Source organism: Triticum aestivum, chromosome 3B (genome assembly GCF_018294505.1).
Source record: "Triticum aestivum cultivar Chinese Spring chromosome 3B, IWGSC CS RefSeq v2.1, whole genome shotgun sequence".
In the NCBI taxonomy this organism is placed as follows: domain Eukaryota; kingdom Viridiplantae; phylum Streptophyta; class Magnoliopsida; order Poales; family Poaceae; genus Triticum; species Triticum aestivum.
Genome location: NC_057801.1, coordinates 9,946,641 through 9,969,230, shown reverse-complemented (window position 1 = coordinate 9,969,230; position 22,590 = coordinate 9,946,641). Strand labels below are relative to the sequence as shown.

Genomic DNA, 22,590 nt, shown 5'->3' with positions numbered 1-22,590 from the left:
CTGGGATTGCTTTGTCGTTTATTTTTCTTTGATCGGCCCTTGAGGATTAACTCGATACTTTGTATCATTTGGTCGTGTGGCTTCATTAATATGGAATGCTACAAAAACAAAAACAAAAATCAATTATATTATAATAAAACGTTGAAAGTTTATTGGATCCAAATGTCCTTTTATTTTCAAAGGTGCACTTTTATTTATTTTCAAAAGAAGAAGAAAAGGCGCCGGTCAACGTTCAACGTGCATCTTTTTGCTCGGTCGCTGTTCTTGGTGGGTCCCACGAAACAGAAACCCTCACCTCGCTCGTCTCATGGCTCCTCTTCTCCTTCCACCCCCACCCCATTGGAGCATTGGAGAGGAGCAGAGCACCAGACCCACCTTCTTGACTGAGCCGATCCAGCTATAATCAAGAAGATCCCCTCCTCCTCCTCCTCGGCTGGACCGCCTTGGGGCGCAGAGCCGAGGCCTCCGGTCGATCTGTCGCGCGGGTGAGGATTAGGAACCCTCTGTTTCTTGGAGTTGATTTGATCCCTGAGGGTTTGTTTAATTTCAGAGCACTGATCGCGGCCTCGCTTCCATCTTGTTGGGACTTGGATGTGGGGCAAGCAGGCGGAGCGGACAGGAAGAAGTAGGCTGGAGGTGGAGTGAGAAGGGGAAGCGGAGAAACAAAGGTTTACTCCACGCCCTCTCTTCAATATTTGTTATTTTCTGATCATCTATTTCCGAACGAAATTGCTTCCTTTTCTTCAAAACATCGAGAGCTCACTCATCCCACCGAAGTCAGCTTAAACTAGTAGTACTAGTAGTGCGTTGAACAGTAAAACAGAGATCTCCTGACATATGGTGGTGGTACTAGTTGAATACGATTTGTTTAGGCTGAGCACGCCCTTCAGCCAAAGCACCTGGCTAAAGGCACAGCATTTTCTAAGGTTTTGTCACGAACGAACCTGCTGCCCTTGTAAACTGCAAGCACAGTTGTAATTTCTGAACACATCTTGCAGAAAATTCAGAGACCTGAGATTTTGTGACTCCAGGTCTAGTCTAGTGTGAAATTCAGTAAACGAATCCGTAATAAACTCGTCCAGCGTGTCGTATGAATCAACACAGATGCTAGTGTTCTGCAATTATAGGTCTTTGAACTCGCACACTGGAATATATATATGGGGCGTTTGTGACTGCCTGCATGACAAGACTGTTAATACACTCATTTGTAGCTTCATTTTTACATGACCAGACTACCTTCTGTTTGCAACATCCAGCTAAACTATGCTGTATATCGTCAGTAGTAAAAATCAAGGGTCTGTTCTGTGTCATCTTAAGAGTGTACTGAGGCTAGATTATTTCAGAGCTCGAATTTTAGGATTTTTTCACAGTTAAGATGAATTATGTAAAGCGATGTTTACTTTAAATTGTAAACTGCAGTGCCATTCTTATGCTCCTATGTACAGTGCCATTCTTGAACAGTAAAACTGAGATCCTTCATTGGTGGTGGTGGTTAAATATAAATATGATTGTTTCGGATAAGCACAACTTTCAGCGAAATTATTTGGCTAAAGGCACACAGAAAAAATAAAGGTTTAGTGAAGAACAAACTTCCGGCTCTTGTAAACTGCAAGCAAAGTTTTCTCCGCCAACTAGGCTCGTCTTCGCTTGTTGAATTTCTGAACATATCTTGCAGAAAATTCAGGACCCTGAGATTTTGCGACTCCGGTGTGAAATTCAGTAAATGAACCAATAATAGACTCAACCAACATGTATGAATCAACACAGATGTTGAGTTTTGCAATCATAGGTCATGATTGGCTGCACTTAAATATAAAACTCGCACACTAAAACATAGGGTACCCTTAAATATAAGTCATGTTTATGATTGGCTGCACTACAATAATGTTAGTAAATTTGTCATGAATAGTACTTTCACCGTTTTATACTTTACCACGTCTATTTAAATGAAGAGATTTCGTGTGTATTAAATAAAGGGAGTTTGTGACTTGTAGAGGCTATCAAGGCAAATTTAACAGTTGATTTCTTTGATATAGTTGTATTATTCATATGGTATTAATATCTCAACTCTTAAAGAGGGATAAGTTGACGATTCAGCAATCAACTTACAGTAGTGTTGACTTGCAGAATACTAAGTTTATGGAATGTGTCTACCGGAAGGAATTTCCTCAGTGTCACCTGCGTATGGTTTCATTTTTATTGATAAACCATCATGGTCTGGTTTTGACTTACACATTCAATACAATTATGTGGTATACATAAAAAATAACATATCAACACAAGGCTTTCTATTGAATACAAAAAATAACATATTCTGTCTGAAAAAATAACATATCAACATATTCGATACAATATTGTGGTATACTCAGTTAGCAAATACATAACCATCAGCATACCTTTCCAGCTTTTCCCCTTACTGTTTTTGACATGGTTTATCTGGTGATCTATGTGCACAGTTTGATCTAGTTCGATGGATATAGCTTCAGCTCTTTATGTTCCTGCACCACTCTTCATTACTCACTGCTCACACATTTTTACTATTTCAGGCCACACAATGACCTTAATAGATTTCATAGAGCTGAGTGACGATAATATTATTGACTTGAGCAGCGATGAGGAGACTGTTCAAGAGGATCAGATTGCAACTCAACACCGGGCGATGTTGTTTTATAAGCAGGGTGTGTTTGTCCTAGCTGGTGAAGGAAGCCGAGGGGTGCAGGCCGTGTTTGTTGCAGCTGGTGAAGGAAGTCAAGATGTGCAGGCCGTGTTTGTTGCATCCAGTGAAGGAAGGCAAGAGGCTTCTGAGCCCGGACATGCTTTGGAAGCTACCGCATCGTCCATGATTATGGAGGAAGCACCTCTTGTTGCAACTAGTCAAGGAAGTCAAGATGTGCAGGCTGTGTCTGTTGCAGCTAGTGAAGTAAGGCAAGATGGGCAGGTTGTGTTTGTTGCAGCTAGGGAAGGGAGGCAAGAGGCTTCTGAGCACGGACATGCTTTGGAAGCTACCGCATTGTCCTTGGTTACGGAAAAACCACCTGTTGATACGGTTGTGCTCGCTCTCCCACATGCTGGATCACCGAATTGTCTTCGCTCTCCAACATCAACGCCATTCGCCGGTAAGTTCCTCTCGTTCTCGTTTTGTCATTACAATTGTGTATTTCTCATGCAAACGATCCATTTCAATGCAAACATTGCAACAAATTCCTAGGCTTTGAAGTGAACAGTGGCCTTACCGGAAAAATTGTTAACGGTGACTTGCTGCAGGCCTGACTTCCACCACTCCGAAGGCTCTGACGTCTGAAGGTGGCGACACAAAGCTGGTGAGAGCAAAGGTGAAACGTCCTAGGAAGAACCACCATACCGGCACTCCTAAAGCTGTGACTTCTGAAGGTGGCGACTTAAAGCTCGTGAGACTGGAGACGAAACATCCTAAGAAGAAGAACCATACAGAAAAACCACCTCTTGGTACGGCTGTCCTCGCTCTCCAACATGCTGAATCGCCGATTTGTCCTTGCACATCAGCGCCATTCCCCGGTAAATTCTTCTCTATCCCTTTCTCGTTACAGTTGTGTGTTTTATCATGCAAACAATCCATATCAAAGCATACATTGCAACAAATTCCTAGCATTTGGAGTTAACAGTCGCCTTCCCTGAAAAATATTAACAGTGATCTGCTGCAGGCCTAACTTGCACCAGCCCGAAGGCTCTGTCCTCAGAAGGTGGCGACGCAAATCTGGTGAGCGGGAAGGTGAAACATCGTAGGAAGAACTACTGACCCTGCAAACTAACTCCTTAGACTGAATCTTTCTAACTACTGTTGCTGTAGTTCATCTCATAGGTAACCACTCTTATTGTATCCGTACTGGGATCGGAGCTCGTGTTGCCCCCCATCTCTCTGCATTCGTCTAGAATGTCAGTTGTGGGTGATTTTTGGACTGGCTTTGTCAAGCACTTCGTTAGGTGGTATTTTGGTGAACCTGGATATGGCGCGCAGCTGCTGTTATCTGGGAGCTTAGGAAACTACATAGAATTTAGATTTTTTTGCCATCCTGGCTCCAAGCTGAGATGTAACCAAACCGACAATAGACCGAAATTTGTGAGAGTAACTGCATCTTGAGTTTTTTGTAAAAAAAGAGTGTTTCACTTTGGTAGATAAGCTGAAGCTACAGCTTAGCTCTGTCCGCAGATGAATGTAAAAGTGTGAGTATAACCTTCACACTTGGTAATGTTATGCATGACATAAGTGTTCTTTGCTGTGGTTCAGAAAACAAGCTTTTGGAGCATGACATTTCTGCCTTGAAAGTTCCTTTTTACATTTTGCGAAGACTTGAAAGTTCTTTTAAAATTATCGATTTAGTGCTAGCTATGAAGAGAAAATTGCAGACATGATATGCATCTGACAAAACTGGAAGAGAGCAGGCAATAGTTTGTGAGGGCGCGGGACTGTTTTTCAAAAGAATTTGTTCTCTTTAACTAACTCTAAATGGGTACAATAGAGATATATTTGGAAATAAGTAAAAAAAAACATTTGCGCCATTAGAAACCCTAAGAATACAGGGATTTTAGTCCTGCAAATTTTTGACTCTATAAAATTCTAAGGTTGCTCCGTCAACTCCTATAACCTTCGGGTCCTTGCCATCTTTTCTTTTTAAAGAAAAAAGTGTAACTCGTAATTGACAAAGACATAAGATGGATCCATATTTGTAACAGCGCCTCCCCCTCCCCTCCCTCAAACCTAGCTCTAGCATTTGAGGTGGACGAAGAGCAGAACCCTCGTCGACAGGAAGAAAGAGTTTATCCAGAACGACGTTCCAGACATGTTGTAGCGAAACCTTTTAAAACCTTGACACCCGGCATTTGAAAAACGAAAGGATTAGACATGTTGCGAATGATGAATGATCTATCAGAAGCACCGAACCAACCCCCTCCCTCCCTCGTCCCCTTCCTCCTCGCCACCGTCGGAGGGCGCCGCCGGGGCCTCTCGCCCCCCTCGGACACGGTCTTCAACGCGGGCTGCGTCGTCGTCTTGGAGGCGCGGTGCTGGCGTGGGGCGCTGCGGCGACGAGGCGCACGGTTGTGCTGCGGCGGCTGCATGGGGTCGTGCGCGCATGGGCACGGACCGGCATCGTTCTGGCGGTGGATCTAGATCCAGGCAGTCCGAGCCCCAAGCGGCGAGGGCGGCGGCTGGGGTCCAGCTTCGGGTTCCTGGCAGCTGCGGATGGTCCTTCCCTGTCGCGGGCGCGCGGCGGTTTCGGCGGCAGCGCACTGCCTCGGGCGGCACAGCTCCGAGTGGTGAGGAGGCGGTGGCGCTGTCACTTTGCTGCGGGCTGCCGCGGCGGCTGGCGGCAGCGCCCTTCCGGCCTAGATATGGGCCCCTTGGGGCCCATCTGGGTTTGGGCGGGCTTGGCTCAACTCCGCTTGCGACGGCTCCGGCGGACGGAGGTGCGGGGGGTTGCGGGGCGGCGCGTCCACTACAGTGTGGCAACGGGAGCTTCACGGGCCATTTCGAGCTCGACCGGGCCTATGTGCCTCGTGTGCTCCTCTTGCTGTGTCCGGTCGGTGGTCGCCGATGGCGGTGGAGGTTATCCCCTCCCGCGTGGATGCTGACGCTGCCGCTCCTCGTTCCCGGCTGCTCCCTCTCGGACCCGTCGGTACCGCTTCGATCTCCCTGGTGAGACGACGATGGTGAGTCCAAGACCGTGGTGGCGCATGGTGGTGGGCAACAAGTGTGGTGGAGCGCTACGGATCGGTCGGGGTGGTGGGTGTGTGGTGAACAGGAGAAATTCCTGTCGGCTTAGCCGACACCGACGCGGCGACGCATGTGGGCGCCATCGTTCCTTCCTGAAGGGCGTCGGGTATCCCCCTCACCCACGCCCCTCCGCGTACCGGGGAAAACCCCAGGACCAGTCCGAGCAGCAGCGTCGTCATCGTCGCGATCCTTCCTGAAGGTCTTGCTTGGTATGCGGTGGTCCGAAGTGCGAGGAGTGTGGTGGAAATCTCCGGAGGGCGCAGCGGTTGCGGATCGTTATCGTTTTCGTCGATCCGACTCTGTTGTTAGTAGTTTCTTTTTCTTTCTCTTTTATTTCTTTTGGCCGTGCTTGTGTTGTCTGCCCCAACAGTGAACTCTCAGTTGTATCGGGTGGTTGCTATATCTATATAGCGGGGCGAAAGCCTATTTCGAGAGACATGCTGTGAATCATGTGCTTAGTAGTAGAAATCCGTGTGGGAAAATTGTTGCTAATATAACATTTTGTTGTCAATGTTGAATTCAGTGGGCAGAAGCTTAGGAACTGTGGTGATGTCATCCAAAAATGTGTTTTAAAGAATGTATAAGAAGTGGGTAGTCACCACTTGTTTCAAAAGAAAGAATGTGTGGATTTCAATCAACATGCTAGAGTGCTTTTTGAAGAGCCAAGTTGAAACCAGTGAGTGATCCTTGGCCAGCTTGCCGGGTTCGTCAGCACGATTCCCTTGCTGCCACACTAGAGATCCGCCTCTGATGCAGCAGGCAGCAGCAGACCACGAGAAAGCAGCGCAGCGCAGCGCAGGAGGCGACGGAGTTGAGGTCAGGTCGGTCAGTTCCTTGTCCTTGTCGTTGTCCATGGAGCCGCAGTGGGAAGGGATCGTGATCAGCAGAAAGTGGATCTCGACCCGTGGCCGTGGCTTTTCTTTTCCTCGTCTTGTCTGTGAGACTCTGTCCGGCGGTACACGGGAGTTGTAGTAATTCTTCGTGTGGCTCGTGGACAAGAATTTTCCATGCCCAAAGCATATTCTCTCTCTTTTTAGGGGAAAAACGTTGCCAATTTATTCATAATTTGCGGCCCTCTCGGCCATTACCTCGGAGCAAACACACCCCGGAGGAACATGGAGCCAAGTTTTACATAAGGAATTACAGCAACACTCCGTAGCTAAAATATGTGCGACTTTATTAGCCGGCAGTCACACCCAAGCAACCTTAAACTCCTCAAAAGACCCAAGTAAAACTTTGATCTCTTCAACTAGTTGCCCATTAGCTGGGAGATCTTTTTGATCACCTAAAACCTTCCTCGCCGCCACCTGTGTGTCCGTCTCCAAAATCACCTTCTGCACGTTGATTTCTTTTGCAAGGGTAATGGCTCGTCTACATGCAAGTAATTCGGCAACCTCAGCATCAGCAACACCCGGGGAAAAATGGCATGCACCTGCTACAAAGTCGCCATGGCTGTCCCGAAGAACAGCACCGCCCGCTCCTGATCCGTGGGCTAGTGCTCCATCTGCATTAGGCTTCATCTAGCCCAAGGGTGGCATCAATGCATCATCCCTTTCTGAACCTCCTGTCGCACCGTAGCCTCGTTCCTATAATCTGTACTAATTTCCATTCTTTATACGGTATAAAAGCAACTCCAACGCGGGCGACCCATTTCGTCCACCGGCGTCTGTTTGGGTCGGCGCGGACAGAAAAGTCGGCCCAACGCGCCGACCCAAACGGACGCGCGTCCGCTTTTTGTCCGCCTGCTGACCCATTCCCGGCTCATTTTTGAGTCGGATTTGCGTCGGCACGGACACAAGACGGACACGCGCGCTCGCCTTCCCCTTCCCCTGGCCCGCTGGTCGATGGCAGCCTCCACCATTTTTCTCCATTTCCCCCAAAAAACCCTCCCCCCCCCGCGCGCACTCCGGCCGCCCGCCATGGACGACGACCTCGACGCCGCCGTCGGCCTCGCTTCTCTCACCTCGTCCGGCATGACGGTCGCCCCCTCCGGCAAAGGCAAGCCTGCCGCCGCGCCCAAGCCGAAGAAGACGCTGACACCCGAACAACGGGCAAGGGAGTCGGCGAAGAGAAAGAGCAGGAGGCACGCAGCAGCGCGAGGGACGAAGCCATCGCAGCGGACGCCGTCGCCGCCGTTGCGCAACAGGAGGTCACCAACGCCCGCGTCGCGGCGGCAACGAGGGAGGCGCTATATATGCTAGGGTTAAACCCTAGCCAGCATGACCTCGTCAACGCCGTCACGGCCGCGGCCAGCACCGGCTCATCCACGTTTCCTCGGATGGTGCTGCCCGACTCGCCCCGCGCGTCGGGGCCGCAGCTGATACCCGGCTTTCACGTCTACCCACAGGCCTCCCACCTCTTCGGAGAGAGCTCGCCCAAGGTGAGTGTGGTGGCGCCTTCCGCGCCCGCGCCCGCGTCCATCGACCTCAATGCCACACCGGTGGTCGGTGGCTCGTCATCCGGAGGTGCGAGGAAACGCGCGCGGCAAATGCCAGCCGATGAGCTGCCGGGTGCACATAACCTGTTCGACGGAAGCCGGCTTCCGGCGACAATGACTACATGCAAAACATCATCTTTGAGGGTGGTGCGGCGGCTGATGGCGGTGCCGCCGGGGCCGGCTACGATCCCGAAGAGACACAGAGTCAGGACGGCCGAGGGGCGTTCACGCCATCCACCTTTGATCAAGATCAGGTGGCCTTCATGGATGATCAGGTCGGCCTGGACCTGGACGGCTTCCCAATCGACCACGAGTTTCCGGAGGACTACGGGCAAGAGGAAGCGGATGATCGAAGGGGAGCCTTTGTTTGAGGACGAGCTCGTCAACCAAGTCGCCGGGATGAAGCCGAAGCGCAAGAGCAAGCAGATGAAGGGATACACGACGGCCGAGGACAAGCTCCTTTGTGAGTGTTGGAGATACATTGGGCAAGACCCCAAGGTTAGCGCCGAACAAAAGGCATCAACCTTTCGGATTCGTGTCCGCCGTGAGTTCCATGAGCGCAAGAAGTTTTCGCGGTACCAAATGCTAAGCACGCGCGAGTGGGTGTCCATTTTGATGCGATGGAGGTGATCCAACAAGAGTGCGACAAGTTTTGTGCCACTCTTGAGAGCATCAAGGCCCGCCCCGTGAGTGGCATCGGCATGCAAGACATTGGTAAGGAAGCGGCCCTCTTTTGTGTCATTCCATTTATGCTTGCATGTCCATTTCCATATCCATTTTGCCAATATGCTTGCATGCACTACATTTGTAGGCATTCCAAACTTTGGAGGCATTCAAGGTCCAACACGACGGCAAGTGCTTCAACCTCTTCCATTCTTGGACAATCATCAAAGACGAGGAGAAGTTCAAGGCAAATATGCCGTCCTCAAGTCGCATGGGGGGAAGAGGGCCGTGGAGGACGAAGACGGCGAGAAGCCACACCCGCGGGGAAAGACCAACTCCAAGAAGGAGGACAAGTGGGATGTGGCGTCGAACGCCTTGATCGCAAGCGTGGAGGGTAAGATGAGTAAGGACTCAAGGGAGGAGGAGCGCCGGCGATACAAAGAAGAACAAATGAACGCCTTCATGGAGATTCAAAGGAGGAGGCATAAGATGGACGTGGAGAAGCAAGCCAAAGATGCTTGAGATGGAGGCGAAGAAGCAAGCCAAGATGCTAAGGATCGATGATGCCAACGCCAAGACCAAGGTGAAAGAAGTGGCTCTCGCGAGCATGATGACCGGGGTGGAGATAATGAAGGTGGATCTCAACACCGTGTTGCCAAGGAAGAGGCCGTGGTTCGCGAAGATGCAGACCGACATGCTCAAGTTCGACGACGAGTGACCTATGGCGGCGAGTGCCATCCTTTTTTGTATGCCGGCAAGTGTGCTGGCATGACCACGGCCGTGATGGCCTGGTCGAACTCCCGCCTCTTTTTTGTGTGCTGGCATGTGTGCCGGCCGCTGACAAGTGCGTCAGTCAAACTGTGTGTTATTTTCTGAAGCTGGCATTGTATGCCGGCGCTGGTATGGTGCTGGCATGAACTTTCGGTCGACAACATGGTCGCTGGCATGAACTATGGCCGCAAGCCTTTAAAAAAGTTTGCGGACATGAAATGGGTCGGCGTGTTGGGTGCACTGCCGACCCAAATCTCAAACGGAGCGGACGCCGAACCAAACGGACGAAAAGAGGACAAAAGCGTCGCTTGTTTGGGTCGGCGCGTTGGAGTTGCTCTAAAAACCCTATCTCTGACTAGTACATGATTGCCAAAAGGATATTAGTACGAGTTGTTACTCAGTCAAGAATATGCACCACGAGTTTATACCTGAGGCCATATTTTTTGCCTCCTTTTTTAGGGATCCTGCCTCCTTTTCTTAGTAATAAATGGAGCCGGGGAGCCCTCCCTGTTGATCTAAAAAATATTTCTTCCCTGCCCTCTGCAACCGTCCATGTATGCTCCGCACGCTCCCAGCGTGATGGCCCCGTGTATCGTGCGAGGCTCCATGCAGCGACGTAGCCGCGCGCAAGGCTCTATGCCACTACCGTAGGCATGTTACATCATGCCATGAGTGTATCCAGTTCAACGGATGCACGTGTCCACTCGTGGTTTCGCGCTTTTTCCTTCGCCGACAAGTTAAGAACTTTGGCTTGCGGGAGAAAAATCACTCCGAGACTACAAAATAGTGAGTAATAGTCCATGAAACGGGCCAGTATCGGTCAAAACAGTGAGTGTTGATGACTGACATATAAATGCACCCGAGGTTCATTAATCTTGAAAATCAATCCAGGACCCCAAAACAGTGAGTAATAGTCCATGAAACGAGCCAGTATCGGTTAAAACTGTGAGTGTTGATAACCGACACATAAGCACATCTTGCGGTTAAACAACTATGGAAATCGCTTCAGGACAACAAAACAGTGAGTAATAATCCCCGAAACGAGTCAGAATTAACAAAAACCGCGAGTGTTAATGACCGACACGTAAAAGCACCCCGAGGTTCGTCAATCTTATAAATCAGTCCGGGACCTCAAAACAGTGAGTAATAGTCCACGAAACGGGTCAGAATCGGCAAAAACTGTGAGTGTTGATGACCGACACGTAAACGAACCTTGGGTTCATTAATCGTGAAAATCACTTCCAGATCCCAAAACAGTGAGTAGTAGTACACGAAACCGGCCAGAATCGGCCAAAACTGTGATTGTTGTTGACCGACACGTAAACGTACCCCGGTGTTCGCCAATCGTGGAAATTACTCCGGGACCCCAAAACTGAGTAATAGTCCAAGAAACGGGCAAGAATCGGCCAGAACAGCACTTTGAGGTTCAGCAACCATGGAAATCTCTTTAAACCCAAAAACGGTGAGTAATAGTCTACCAAATGGTTAGAATCGACAAAAACCGCGAGTGTTGATGATCGACACAGAAATGCACCACGTGGTTCATTAATCGTGGAAATCATTCTGGGACCCCAAAGGAGTGAGTAATTGTCCACGAAACGGGCCAGAAACGGTCAAAACTGTGAGAGTTGATGACCGACACGTAAACGCACCATGGGTTCATTAATCGTGGAAATCACTCCCGGATCCCAAAACAGTGAGTAATAGTTCATGAAAGGGGCCAGAATCGGCCAAAACTGTGAGTGTTGATGACCTACACGTAAACGCAGCCCGGGGTTCGTTAATCGTGGAAATCACCCCGGGACCCCAAAACAGTGAGTAATAGTCCACGAAACGGGCCAGAATCGGGTAAAACCGTGAGTGTTGATGACCGACACGTGAACACACCCCGGGGTTCATTAATCGTGAAAATCACTCTGGAACCCCAAAACAGTGAGTAATAGTGTACAAAACGGGTCAGAATCGGCCAAAACTATGAGTGTTGATGACTGACACATAAATGCACCACGGGTTCGTTAATCTTGTAAATCACTCCGGGACACCAAAACCGTGATTAATAGTTCACGAAACGGACCAGAATCGGCCAAAGCTCTGAGTGTTGATGAACCACGTAAACGCACCCCGGGTTCACTAATCGTTGAAATCACTTCGGGAAACCAAAACAGTGAGTAATAGTGCACGAAACGAGTCAGAATCGGCTAAAACTGTGAGTGTTCATGACCAACACGTAAAAGCACCCCGGGGTTCATTAATCGTGGAAATCACCTTGGGACCCCAAAACAGTGAGTAATAGTCCACGAAACGGGCCAAAATCGGCCAAAACTGTGAGTGTTAATGACAAACACGTAAATGCACCCCGAGGTTCATTAATCGTGGAAATCACCCCGGGACCCAAAACAATGCTTAATAGTCCACGAAACGGACAATAATCGGCCAAAACTGTGAGTGTTGATGACCGACACGTAAACGTACCCGGGGTTCGTTTTTAGTGGAAATCACTCCGGGAACCCAAAACAGTGAGTAATAGTCCACGAAACGGGCCAGAATCGGCCAAAACTGCGAGTGTTGATGACTGACACGTAAACGCACGCCGAGGTTGGTTAATCGTGGAAATCACTCCGGGACCCCCAAATAGTGAGTAATATTCCATGAAACGGGTCAGAATCGACCAAAACTGTGAGTGTTGATGATCGACACGTAAACGCACCCCGAGGTTCGTCAATCGTGGAAATCGCTCTGGTACCCCAAAACGGTGAGTAATAGTGCACGAAACGGACCAGAATCAGCCAAAATTGTGAGTGTTGATCACCGGCACATAAACGCACCCTGGTGTTCGTCAATCGTGAAAATCACTCCGGGACCCCAAAATTGAGTAATGGTCCAAGAAATAGGCTAGTATCGGCCAAAAGTACGGTTATTAATGACCGACACGTCAGAGCACCATGGGGTTCAACAACCATAGAAATCGCTTTGGGACCCAAAACAATGAGTAATAGTCCATGAAACGGGCCAAGATCACCAAAAACTGTGAGTGTTGATGACCGACATGTAAATGTACTCCGGGGTTCGTTAATTGTGGAAATCACTCCGGGACACCAAAACAGTGAGTAATAGTCCACAAAATGGGCTAGAATCGGCAAAAACTGTGAGTCTTGATGACCAACACATAAACGCACCCCGGGGTTCGTTAATATTGGAAATAAGTCCGGGACACCAAAACAGCGAGTAATAGTCTACGAAACGGGTCAGAATCGGCCAAAACTGTGAGTGTTGACGACCCACATGTAAACCCACCCCGGGGATCGTTAATCATTGAAATCACTCTGGTACCCCAATACATTGAGTACTAGTCCATGAAACGTGCCAGAATCGGGCAAAACTGTGAGTGTTGATGACCGACAGGTAAACGCACCCCGGGGTTCGTTAATCTTGGAAATCACTCCGGAACCCCAAAATAGTGAGTAATAGTCCACGAAACGGGTCAGAATCTACAAAAACCGCGAGTGTTGAATACCAACACGTAAACGCACCCCGGGGTTCGTTAATAGTGGAAATCACTCTGGGAACCCAAAACAGTGAGTAATTGTCCATGAAACGGGCCAGAATCGGCCGAAACTGTGAGTGTTGATGACCGACACGTAAACGCACTCCATGGTTCATTAATCGTGGAAATCAATCCGGTTCCCCAAAACAGTGAGTAATTGTCCATGAAACGGGCCAAAATCGGCCAAAACTCTTAGTGTTAATGACAAACATGTAAACGCACCCCAGGGTTCGTTAATCGTGGAAATCACCCCGGGACCCCAAAACAGTGCTTAATAGTCCACGAAACGGACAATAATCGGCCAAAACCATGAGTGTTGATGACCGACACGTAAACGTACCCAGGGTTCGTTTTTAGTGGAAATCACGCCGGGACCCCAAAACAGTGAGTAATAGTCCACGAAACGGGCCAGAATCGGCCAAAACTGCGAGTGTTGATGACCGACACGTAAACGCACCCCGAGGTTGGTTAATCGTGGAAATCACTCCGGGACCCCCAAATAGTGAGTAATATTCCATGAAACGGGTCAGAATCGACCAAAACTGTGAGTGTTGATGATCGACACGTAAACGCACCCCGAGGTTCGTCAATCATGGAAATCGCTCTGGTACCCCAAAAAGGTGAGTAATTGTGCACGAAACGGACCAGAATCAGCCAAAATTGTGAGTGTTGATCACCGGCACATAAACGCACCATGGTGTTCGTCAATCGTGGAAATCACTCCGGGACCCCAACACTGAGTAATGGTCCAAGAAATAGGCTAGAATCGGCCAAAACTACGGTTATTAATGACCGACACGTCAGCGCACCATGGGTTCAACAACCATGGAAATCGCTTTGGGACCCAAAACAATGAGTAATAGTCCATGAAACGGGCCAAGATCACCAAAAACTGTGAGTGTTGATGACCGACATGTAAATGTACTCCGGGGTTCGTTAATTGTGGAAATCACTCTGGGACACCAAACAGTGAGTAATAGTTCACGAAACGGGCCAGAATCGGCCAAAACTGTTAGTCTTGATGACCAACACATAAACGCACCCCGGGGTTCGTTAATATTGGAAATAAGTCTGGGACACCAAAACTTTGAGTAATAGTCTACGAAACGGGTCAGAATCGGCCAAAACTGTGAGTGTTGACGACCCACATGTAAACCCACCCCGGGGATCGTTAATCATTGAAATCACTCTGGGACCCCAATACATTGAGTACTAGTCCATGAAACGTGCCAAAATCGGGCAAAACTGTGAGTGTTGATGACCGACACGTAAACGCACCCCGGGGTTCGTTAATCTTGGAAATCACTCTGGAACCCCAAAATAGTGAGTAATAGTCCACGAAATGGGCCAGAATCTACAAAAACCGCGAGTGTTGAATACCGACACGTAAGCGCACCCCGGGGTTCGTTAATCGTGGAAATCACTCTGGGACCCCAAAACAGTGAGTAATTGTCCACGAAACGGGCCAGAATCGGCCAAAACTGTGAGTGTTGATGACGGACACGTAAACGCACTCCATGGTTCATTAATCGTGAAAATCAATCCGGGACCCCAAAACAGTGAGTAATTGTCCATGAGACGGGCCAAAATCGGCCAAAACTGTGAGTGTTAAGAACCAACACGAAAATGCACCCCGGGGTTCGTTAATCGCGGTAATCACTTCCGGACCCTAAAATAGTGCGTAATAATCCATGAAACGGGCCAGAATCTGCCAAAACAATGAGTGTTGATGACCGACAGAAGAACGCACCCCGGGGTTCATTAATCGTTGAAATCACCCCGGGACCCCAAAACAGTGAAACGGGCTAGAATCGACCAAAACTGTGAGTGTTGATGACCGACACGTAAACTCACCATGAGGTTAATTTATAGTGGAAATCACTCCGGGACCACAAAACAGTGAGTAATAGTCCACAAAACGGGTCAGAATCGGCCCAGACGGTGAGTGTTTATGACCGACACGTAAACGCAACCCGGGGTTCGTTAATCGTGGAAATCACACTGGGACCCCAAAACAGTGAGTAATTGTCCATGAAACGGGCCAGAATCAGCCAAAACTGTGAGTATTGATGACCGACACATAAACGCACTCCGGGGATCGTTAATCGTGGAAATCACTCTGGGACCCCAAAACAGTGAGTAAATAGTCCATGAAACGGGCTAAAATCGGCCAAAACTGTGAGTGTTGATGACCGACACGTAAACACACCCTGGGGTTCGTTTTTAGTGGAAATCACTCCGGGACCCCAAAACAGTAAGTAATTGTCCACGAAATGGGTCAGAATAGGCCAAAACTGTGAGTGTTGATGACCGACACGTAAACGCACTGCGTGGTTCATTAATCGTGGAAATCAGTCCGGGACCCAAAAATAGTGAGTAATAGTCCACGAAACGGGCCAAAATCGTCCAAAAATGTGAGTGTTGATGACCGACACGTAAACGCACCCCGTGGTTCGTTTATAGTGGAATCACTCCCGGACCCCAAAACAGTAAGCAATTGTCCACGAAACGGGCCAGAATCGGCCAAAACTGTGAGTGTTGATGACCGACACGAAAACACACCCCGTGGTTTATTAATCATGGAAATCACCCTGGGACCCCAAAACAGTGAGTAGTCACCAAACGGGCCAGAATCGGCGAAAACTATGAGTGTTGATGACCGACACGTAAACTCACCATGAGGTTCGTTTTTAGTGGAAATCACTCCGAGACCATAAAATAGTGAGTAATAGTCCACAAGACGGGCCAGAATCAGCCAAGACGGTGAGTGTTGATGACCGACACGTAAACGCACCCCGGGGTTCGTTAATCGTGGAAATCACTCTCGGACCCCAATATAGTGAGTAATTGTCCATGAAACGGGCCACAATCGGCCAAAACTATGAGTGTTGATGACCAACACATAAACACACCCCGGGGATCATTAATCGTGGAAATCACTTTTGAGATCCCATAACAGTGAGTAATAGTCCACGAAACGGGCCAAAATCGGCCAAAAATGTGAGTGTTGATGACCAACACATAAACGCACCTCGGGGTTCGTTTTTAGTGGAAATAACTCCGGGACCCCAAAATAGTTAGTAATAGTCCATGAAACGGGCCAGAATCGGCCAAAACTGCGAGTGTTGATGACCGACACGTAAACGCACCCCGAGGTAGGTTAATCCTGGAAATCACTCCGGGACCCCAAACAGTGAGTAATATTCCACGAAACGGGTCAGAATCGGGCAATACTGTGAGTGTTGATGACCGACACGTAAACGCACCCCGAGGTTCGTCAATCGTGGAAATCGCTCTGGTACCCCAAAATGATGAGTAATAGTGCACGAAATGGACCAGAATCAGCCAAAATTGTGAGTGTTGATCACCGGTACATAAACACACCCTGGTGTTCGTCAATCGTGGAAATCACTCTGGGACCCCAAAACTGAGTAATGGCCCAAGAAACAGGCCAGAATCGGCCAAAACTACGATTATTAATGACCGACACGTCAGCGCACCATGTGGTTCAACAACCATGGAAATCGCTTTGGGACCCAAAACAGTGAGTAATAGTCCATGAAACGGGTCAGGATCATCAAAAACTGTGAGTGTTGATGACCGACATGTAAATGTACTCCGGGGTTCGTTAATTGTGGAAATCACTCCGGGACTCCAAAACAGTAGGTAATAGTGCAGGAAACGGGCCAGAATCAGACAAAACTGTGAGTCTTGATGACCAACACATAAACGCACCCCGGGGTTCACTAATATTGGAAATAAGTCCGAGACACCAAAACCGCGAGTAATAGTCTATGAAACGGGCCACAATCGGCCAAAACTGTGAGTGTTGACGACCTAGATGTAAACGCACCCCGGGGATCGTTAATCATTGAAATCACTCTAGGACCACAATACATTGAGTAATAGTCCATGAAACATGCCTGAATCGGCCAAAACTGTGAGTGTTGGTGACCGACACGTAAACGCACCCCGGGGTTCGTTAATCTTGGAAATCACTCCCGAACCCCAAAATAATGAGTAATAGTCCACGAAACGGGTCAGAATCGACAAAAACCGCGAGTGTTGTATACCGACACGTAAACGCACCACGGGGTTCGTTACTCGTGGAAATTACTCTGGGACTCCAAAACAGTGAGTAATTGTCCACGAAACGGGCCAAAATCGGCCAAAACTGTGAGTGTTGATGACCGACACGTAAACGCACCCCAGGGTTTGTTTATAGTGGAAATCACTACGGGACCCCAAAACAGTGAGTAATAGTCCACGAAACGGGCCAGAATCGGCCAAAGCTATGAGTGTTAATGACCAACACGTAAATGCACCCCGTGGTTCGTTAATCGTGGAAATCACCCCGGAACCCAAAATAGTACATAATAGTCCATGAAACGTGCCAGAATCTGCCAAAACTGTGATTGTTGATGATCGACACAAAAACGCACCCAGGGGTTCATTAATCGATGAAATCACTCGGGGACCCCAAAACAGTGAAGCGGGCCAGAATCGGCCAAAACTGTGAGTGTTGATGACCGACACGTAAACTCACCATGAGGTTAATTTTTAGTGGAAATCACTCCGGGACCACAAAACAATGAGTAATAGTCCACAAAACGGGCCAGAATCGGACAAGACGGTGAGTGTTGATGACCGGCACGTAAACGCACCCGGGGTTCGTTAATAGTGGAAATCACACTGGGACCCCAAAACAGTGAGTAATTGTCCACGAAATGGGCCAGAATCGGCCAAAACTGTGAGTATTGATGACCGACACATAAACGCACTCCGGGGATCGTTAATCGTGGAAATCACTCTGGGACCCCAAAATAGTGAGTAAATAGTCCACGAAACGGGCCAAAATCGGCCAAAACTGTGATTGTTGATGATCGACACGTAATTGCACCCCTGGGTTCGTCAATCGTGGAAATCACTCTGGGACCCCAAAACAGTGAGTAATTGTGCACGAAACGGGCCAGAATCGGCCAAAACTGTGAGTGTTGATGACCGACATGTAAACGCACTCTGTGGTTCATTAATTGTGGAAATAATTCCAGGACCCGAAAACAGTGAGTAATAGTCCACGAAACGGGCCAAAATCGGCCAAAACAGTGAGTGGTGATGACCGACACCTAAATGCACCCCGAGGTTCGTTAATCGTGGAAATCACTCCGGGACCCCAAAACGGTGAGTAATAGTCCATGAAACAGGCCAGAATCGGCCAAAGGTGTGATTGTTGATGACCGACACGTAGACACACCCTGGGGTTCGTTAATCGTGGAAATCACTATGGGACCCCAAAACAGTGAGTAATTGTCCACGAAACGGGCAAGAATCGGCCACAACTGTGAGTGCTGATGACCGACACGTAAACGCACTCCGTGGTTCATCAATCGTGGAAATCAGACCGGGACCCGAAAACGGTGAGTAATAGTTCACGAAACGGGCGAAAATCGGCCAAAACTGTGAGTGTTGATGACCGACACGTAAACGCACCCCGTGGTTCGTTTATAGTGGAAATCACTCCCGGACCCCATAACAGTGAGTAATAGTCCATGAAACGGGCCAGAATCGGCCAAAACTGTGAGTGTTAATGACCAACACGTAAACGCACCCCGTGGTTCGTTTATAGTGGAAATCACTCCCGGACCCCATAACAGTGAGTAATAGTCCACAAAACGGGCCAGAATCGGCCAACACTATGAGTGTTGATGACCGACACGTAAACTCACCATGAGGTTCGTTCTTAGTGGAAATCACCCCGGGACCACAAAACAATGAGTAATAGTCCATGAAACGGGCCACTATCGGCATAAACTGTGAGTGTTGATGACCAACACGTAAACGCACCCCGGGGTTCGTTTTTAGTGGAAATCACTCCGGGACCCCAAGACAGTGAGTAATTGTCCATGAAACGGGCCAGAATCGGCCAAAACTGTGAGTGTTGATGACCGACACTTAAACGCACTCCGTGGTTCATTAATCGTGGAAATCAGTCCGGGCCTCGAAAACAGTGAGTAATTGTCCATGAAACGGGCCAAAATCGGCCAAAAACTGGGAGTGTAGATGACCGACACATAAACGCACCCCGGGGTTCGTTTATAGTGGAAATCACTATGGGACCCCAAAACAGTGAGTAATAGTCCACGAAACGGGCCAGAATTGGCCAAAACTGCGAGTGTTAATGACCAACACATAAATGCACCCCAGGGTTCATTAATCGTGGAAATCACCTTGGGACCCCAAAACTGTGATTAATAATGCACGAAATGGTCTAGAATCGGCCAACACTATGAGTGTTGATGACTGACACGTAAACTCACCATGAGGTTCGGTTTTAGTGGAAATCACTCTGGGACCAGAATTGGCCAAGACGGTGAGTGTTGATGACTGACACGTAAACACACCCCGGGGTTCGTTAATCGTGCAAATCACTCTGGGACCCCAAAACAGTGAGTAATTGTCCACGAAACGGGCCAGAATCGGCCAAAACTGTGAGTGTTGATGACTGACACATAAACGCACTCCAGGGATTGTTAATCGTGGAAATCACTCTGGGACCCCAAAACAGTGAGTAAATAGTCCATGAAACGGGCCAAAATCGGCCGAAATTGTGAGTGTTGATGACCAAGAAGTAAACACATCCCGGGGTTCGTTTTTAGTGGAAATCACTCCGGGACCCCAAAACAGTGAGTAATAGTCCACGAAATGGGCCAGAATCGGCCAAAACTGTGAGTGTTGATGACCGACACGTAAATGCACCCTGAGGTTCGTTAATCGTGGAAATCACTCCGGGACACCAAAACAGTGAGTAATAGTCCATGAAACGGGCCAGAATCGGCCAAAACTGTGATTGTTGATGATCGACACGTAAATGCACCCCGGGTTTCGTCAATCGTGGAAATCACTCTGGGACCCCAAAACAGTGAGTAATTGTTCACGAAACGGGACAGAATCGGCCAAGACGGTGAGTGTTGATAACCGACACGTAAACGCACCACGGGGTTCTTAATCATGCAAATCACTCTGGGACCCCAAAACAGTAAGTAATTGTCCATGAAACGGGCCAGAATCTGCCAAAACTGTGAGTGTTGATGACTGACACATACACGCACTCCGGGGATTGTTAATCGTGGAAATCACTCTGGGACCCCAAAACAGTGAGTAAATAGTCCATGAAAGGGGCCAAAATCGGCCAAAACTATAAGTGTTGATGACCGAGACATAAACACACCACGGGGTTCATTTTTAGTGGAAATCACTCCGGGACCCCAAAACAGTGAGTAATAGTCCACGAGAAGGGCCAGAATCAGCCAAAACTGTGAGTATTGATAACCGGCACGTAAATGCACCCTGAGGTTCGTTAATCGTGGAAATCACTCCGGGAGCCACTAACAATGAGTAATAGTCCATGAGACGGGCTAGAATCGGCTAAAACTGTGATTGTTGATGATCGACACGTAAATGCACCCCCGAGTTCGTCAATCATGGAAATCACTCTAGGACCCCAAATCATTGAGTAATTGTGCACGAAACGGGCCAGAATCGGCCAAAACTGTGAGTGTTGATGACTGACACGTAAACGCACTCCGTGGTTCAATAATCGTGGCAATCAGTCCGGGACCCGAAAACAGTGAGTAATAGTCCACGAAACGGACCAGAATCGGCGAAAACTTTGAGTGTTGATGACCGATACGTAAATGCACGCCGAGGTTCGTTAATCATGGAAATCACTCCACGACCCCAAAGTAGTGAGTAATAGTCCATGAAACGGGCCAGAATCGGCCAAAAATGTGATTGTTGATGACCGACACGTAAACGCATCCTAGGGTTCGTTAATCGTGGAAATCACTATGGGACTCCAAAACAGTGAGTAATTATCCACGAAACGGGCCAAAATCGGCCAAAACTGTGAGTGTAGATGACCGACACGTAAACGCACCCCGGGGTTCGTTTATAGTGCAAATCACTCCCTGACCCCAAAACAGTGAGTAATAATCCATGAAACGGGCCAGAATCGACCAAAACTGTGAGTGTTAATGACCAACACGTAAATGCACCCCGGGGTTCATTAATCGTGGAAATCACCTTGGGACCCGAAAAAAGTGAGCAATAGTCCATGAAACGGGCCAGAATCGGCCGAGTGTTGATGACCGACATGTAAACTCACCATGAGGTTTGATTTTAGTGGAAATCACTCCGGGACCACAAAACAGTGAGTAAATAGTCCATGAAACGGGCCAAAATCAGCCAAAACTGTGAGTGTTGATGACCGACACGTAAGCGCACCCCGGGGTTCATTTTTAGTGGAAATCACTCCGGGACCCCAAAACAGTGAGTAATAGTCCACGAAACGGGCCAGAATCGGCCAAAACTGTGGGTGTTGATGAGCGACACATAAATGCACCACGAGGTTCGTTAATCGTGGAATTCACTCCGGGACCCCAAAACAGTGAGTAATAGTCCAGGAAACGGGCCAGAATCGACCAAAACAGTGATTGTTTATGACTGACACGTAAGCGCACCATGGGGTTCATTAATCGTGGAAATCACTATGGGACCCCAAAACAGTGAGTAATTGTGCACGAAACGGGCCAGAATCGGTCAAAACTGTGAGTCTTGATGACCGACACGTAAACGCACTCCGTGGTTCATTAATCGTGGAAACCTGTCCGGGACCCGAGCACAATGAGTAATAGTCCACGAAACGGGCCAAAATTGGCCAAAACTGTGAGTGTTGATGACCGACACATAAACGCACCCTGGGGTTCGTTTATAGTGGAAATCACTCCCGGACCCCAAAACAGCGAGTAATAGTCCACGAAACGGGCCAGAATTGGCCAAAACTGTGAGTGTTAATGACCAACACGTAAATGCACCCCAGGGCTCATTAATCGTGGAAATCACCTTGGGACCCCAAAACAGTGAGTAATAGTCCACGAAACGGGCCAGAATCGGCCAACACTATGAGTGTTGATGACCGACACGTAAACTCACCATGAGGTTCGTTTTTAGTGGAAATCACTCCGGGACCACAAAATAGTGAGTAATAGTCCATGATACGGGCCAGAATCGGCCAAGATGGTGAGTGTTGATGACCGACACGTAAACGCACCCCCGGGTTCGTTAATCGTGCAAATCACTCTGGGACCCAAAAACAGTGAGTAATTGTCCATGAAACGGGCCAGAATCGGCAAAAAGTGTGAGTGTTGATGACCAACACATAAACACACCTCGGGGATCGTTAATCGTGGTAATCACTCTGGGACCCCAAAACAATGAGTAAATAGTCCACGAAACGGGCCAAAATCGGCCAAATGTGTGAGTGTTGATGACCGACACGTAAACGCACCCCAGGGTTCATTTTTGGAGGAAATCACTCCCGGACCCCAAAACAGTGAGTAATAGTCGACGAAACGGGCAAGAATCGGC

The 22,590-nt window shown here is 48.6% G+C and overlaps 1 protein-coding gene across 2 annotated transcripts; it reads left to right on the top strand.

Moving 5' to 3' along the window:
* Positions 1-298: 298 nt before the first annotated feature.
* Positions 299-4,239, top strand: LOC123068216 (uncharacterized). 2 transcript variants are annotated; one of them, XM_044490724.1, is made up of 6 exons: positions 299-485; positions 551-668; positions 2,547-3,116; positions 3,265-3,534; positions 3,681-3,736; positions 3,827-4,239. In XM_044490724.1, the coding sequence occupies exons 3-6, from the start codon at positions 2,555-2,557 to the stop codon at positions 3,836-3,838; spliced, it is 900 nt and encodes a 299-aa protein (XP_044346659.1). In that variant the 5' UTR covers positions 299-485; positions 551-668; positions 2,547-2,554; the 3' UTR covers positions 3,839-4,239. The 2 variants fall into 2 exon arrangements, with proteins under 2 accessions (XP_044346659.1, XP_044346658.1); XM_044490723.1 differs by having other exon boundaries at positions 3,681-4,239.
* Positions 4,240-22,590: the final 18,351 nt, after the last annotated feature.

Bases quoted from the DNA above. Each gene is read 5' to 3' on its own strand.
- LOC123068216 (XM_044490723.1), top strand. From the start codon at position 2,555: ATGACCTTAATAGATTTCATAGAGCTGAGTGACGATAATATTATTGAC. The intron at 3,117-3,264 runs GTAAGTTCCTCT...GACTTGCTGCAG, and splicing joins AACATCAACGCCATTCGCCG to GCCTGACTTCCACCACTCCG. The intron at 3,535-3,680 runs GTAAATTCTTCT...GATCTGCTGCAG, and splicing joins CACATCAGCGCCATTCCCCG to GCCTAACTTGCACCAGCCCG.